This window comes from Olea europaea, unplaced genomic scaffold, assembly GCF_002742605.1.
Source record: "Olea europaea var. sylvestris unplaced genomic scaffold, O_europaea_v1 scaffold35501, whole genome shotgun sequence".
NCBI lineage: Eukaryota > Viridiplantae > Streptophyta > Magnoliopsida > Lamiales > Oleaceae > Olea > Olea europaea.
Genome location: NW_019254667.1, coordinates 1 through 1180, shown reverse-complemented (window position 1 = coordinate 1180; position 1180 = coordinate 1). Strand labels below are relative to the sequence as shown.

Genomic DNA, 1180 nt, shown 5'->3' with positions numbered 1-1180 from the left:
TTTTTTCCCCTCTATTTTGTTTTATTTCAAAGAGAAGGAGATATATTTGTCTTTTAATCTTCAGAATGTAACCTAATTGGTTCACAGTGTAGTTAACTGAATTCTATGAACTGAATTGCTTGAACTAGACCAACATCTGGAGTTTGTATTTAAAAGATCATAAAAGTCATGACAAGAAATTAAAAAATTTCAGCAGTCATGACAAGATAATGTTTTAGATTGATACTTACTAGGTTCCCACGACTTTGTTGGTGCTTGCTTCTGTTACTTTGTCCTCAACAATTCTTGCCAAACCGAAGTCTGAAATTCTTGGGTTCATCTCTGCATCTAATAAAATGTTGCTTGTCTTCAAATCCCTATGAATGATCCTCAGCCTTGAATCTTGATGAAGATAAAGAATTCCTCTTGCTATCCCCAAGATGATTTCAAACCGCTTTCTCCAGTTCAGCAAAATGCATAATGTTTTATCTAGAATTTTTTTTTGCAGAAAAATTACTATTGATTGAAATGACAATTGCATAACAAAACATATAATTTTCATGGGCTAACCAAATATAAAGACATCCAAACTTTTGTAGGGCATATATTCGTAGAGTAAGATCTTTTCATTCCCCTCAATGCAGTAGCCCAGAAGTCGGACGAGGTTCCGGTGTTGAAGCTTAGCGATCAGTACAACTTCGTTTTGGAATTCATTAGAACCTTGTACGGAAAAGCTTGACAACCTTTTCACTGCAACTTCTTTCCCACCAGGTAGCAACCCCTGCATGAGTTTGTGAATTAGAATTTAAACATAAGGGCACGAACAAACAAACTTGATTGTAGGAAACAATTTTGGAGAAAATCATAGTAAAACCTTATATACAGGTCCAAATCCCCCCTGCCCTAGTTTGTGTACGTCTGAAAAGTTTTCTGTAGAAGCTAATATACTTTTCCAACTGTAGAAAGGAACACCGGTATCATTATTGTTATCTCCCCCCAACTCCAACTCCAAGTATGCTACAGACAATCTCTCGACTGCATTTGCAGTTCCAAGTATATGCCCTTGACGTCTCCGGATCGTGACCTTAACAATGGCCAAGAACACCGTAACAACAGCAACAGAACCCACAACAGCACCTATGACAACCCCTTTATTCTTTTTGTTGCTCGAAATTTGAGAAGCAGAGGCAGCAAGTCGAAC

At 37.4% G+C, this 1180-nt stretch overlaps 1 protein-coding gene across 1 annotated transcript; it reads right to left on the bottom strand.

Moving 5' to 3' along the window:
* Positions 1-230: 230 nt before the first annotated feature.
* Positions 231-1135, bottom strand: LOC111386451 (G-type lectin S-receptor-like serine/threonine-protein kinase At4g03230; the record flags this gene model as incomplete). Its single annotated transcript, XM_023010922.1, has 3 exons — positions 231-468; positions 550-760; positions 854-1135. Coding segments are annotated over 3 exons (731 nt in total), but the record flags the coding sequence as incomplete, so codon positions are not given.
* Between the last annotated feature and the right edge of the window lie 45 nt (positions 1136-1180).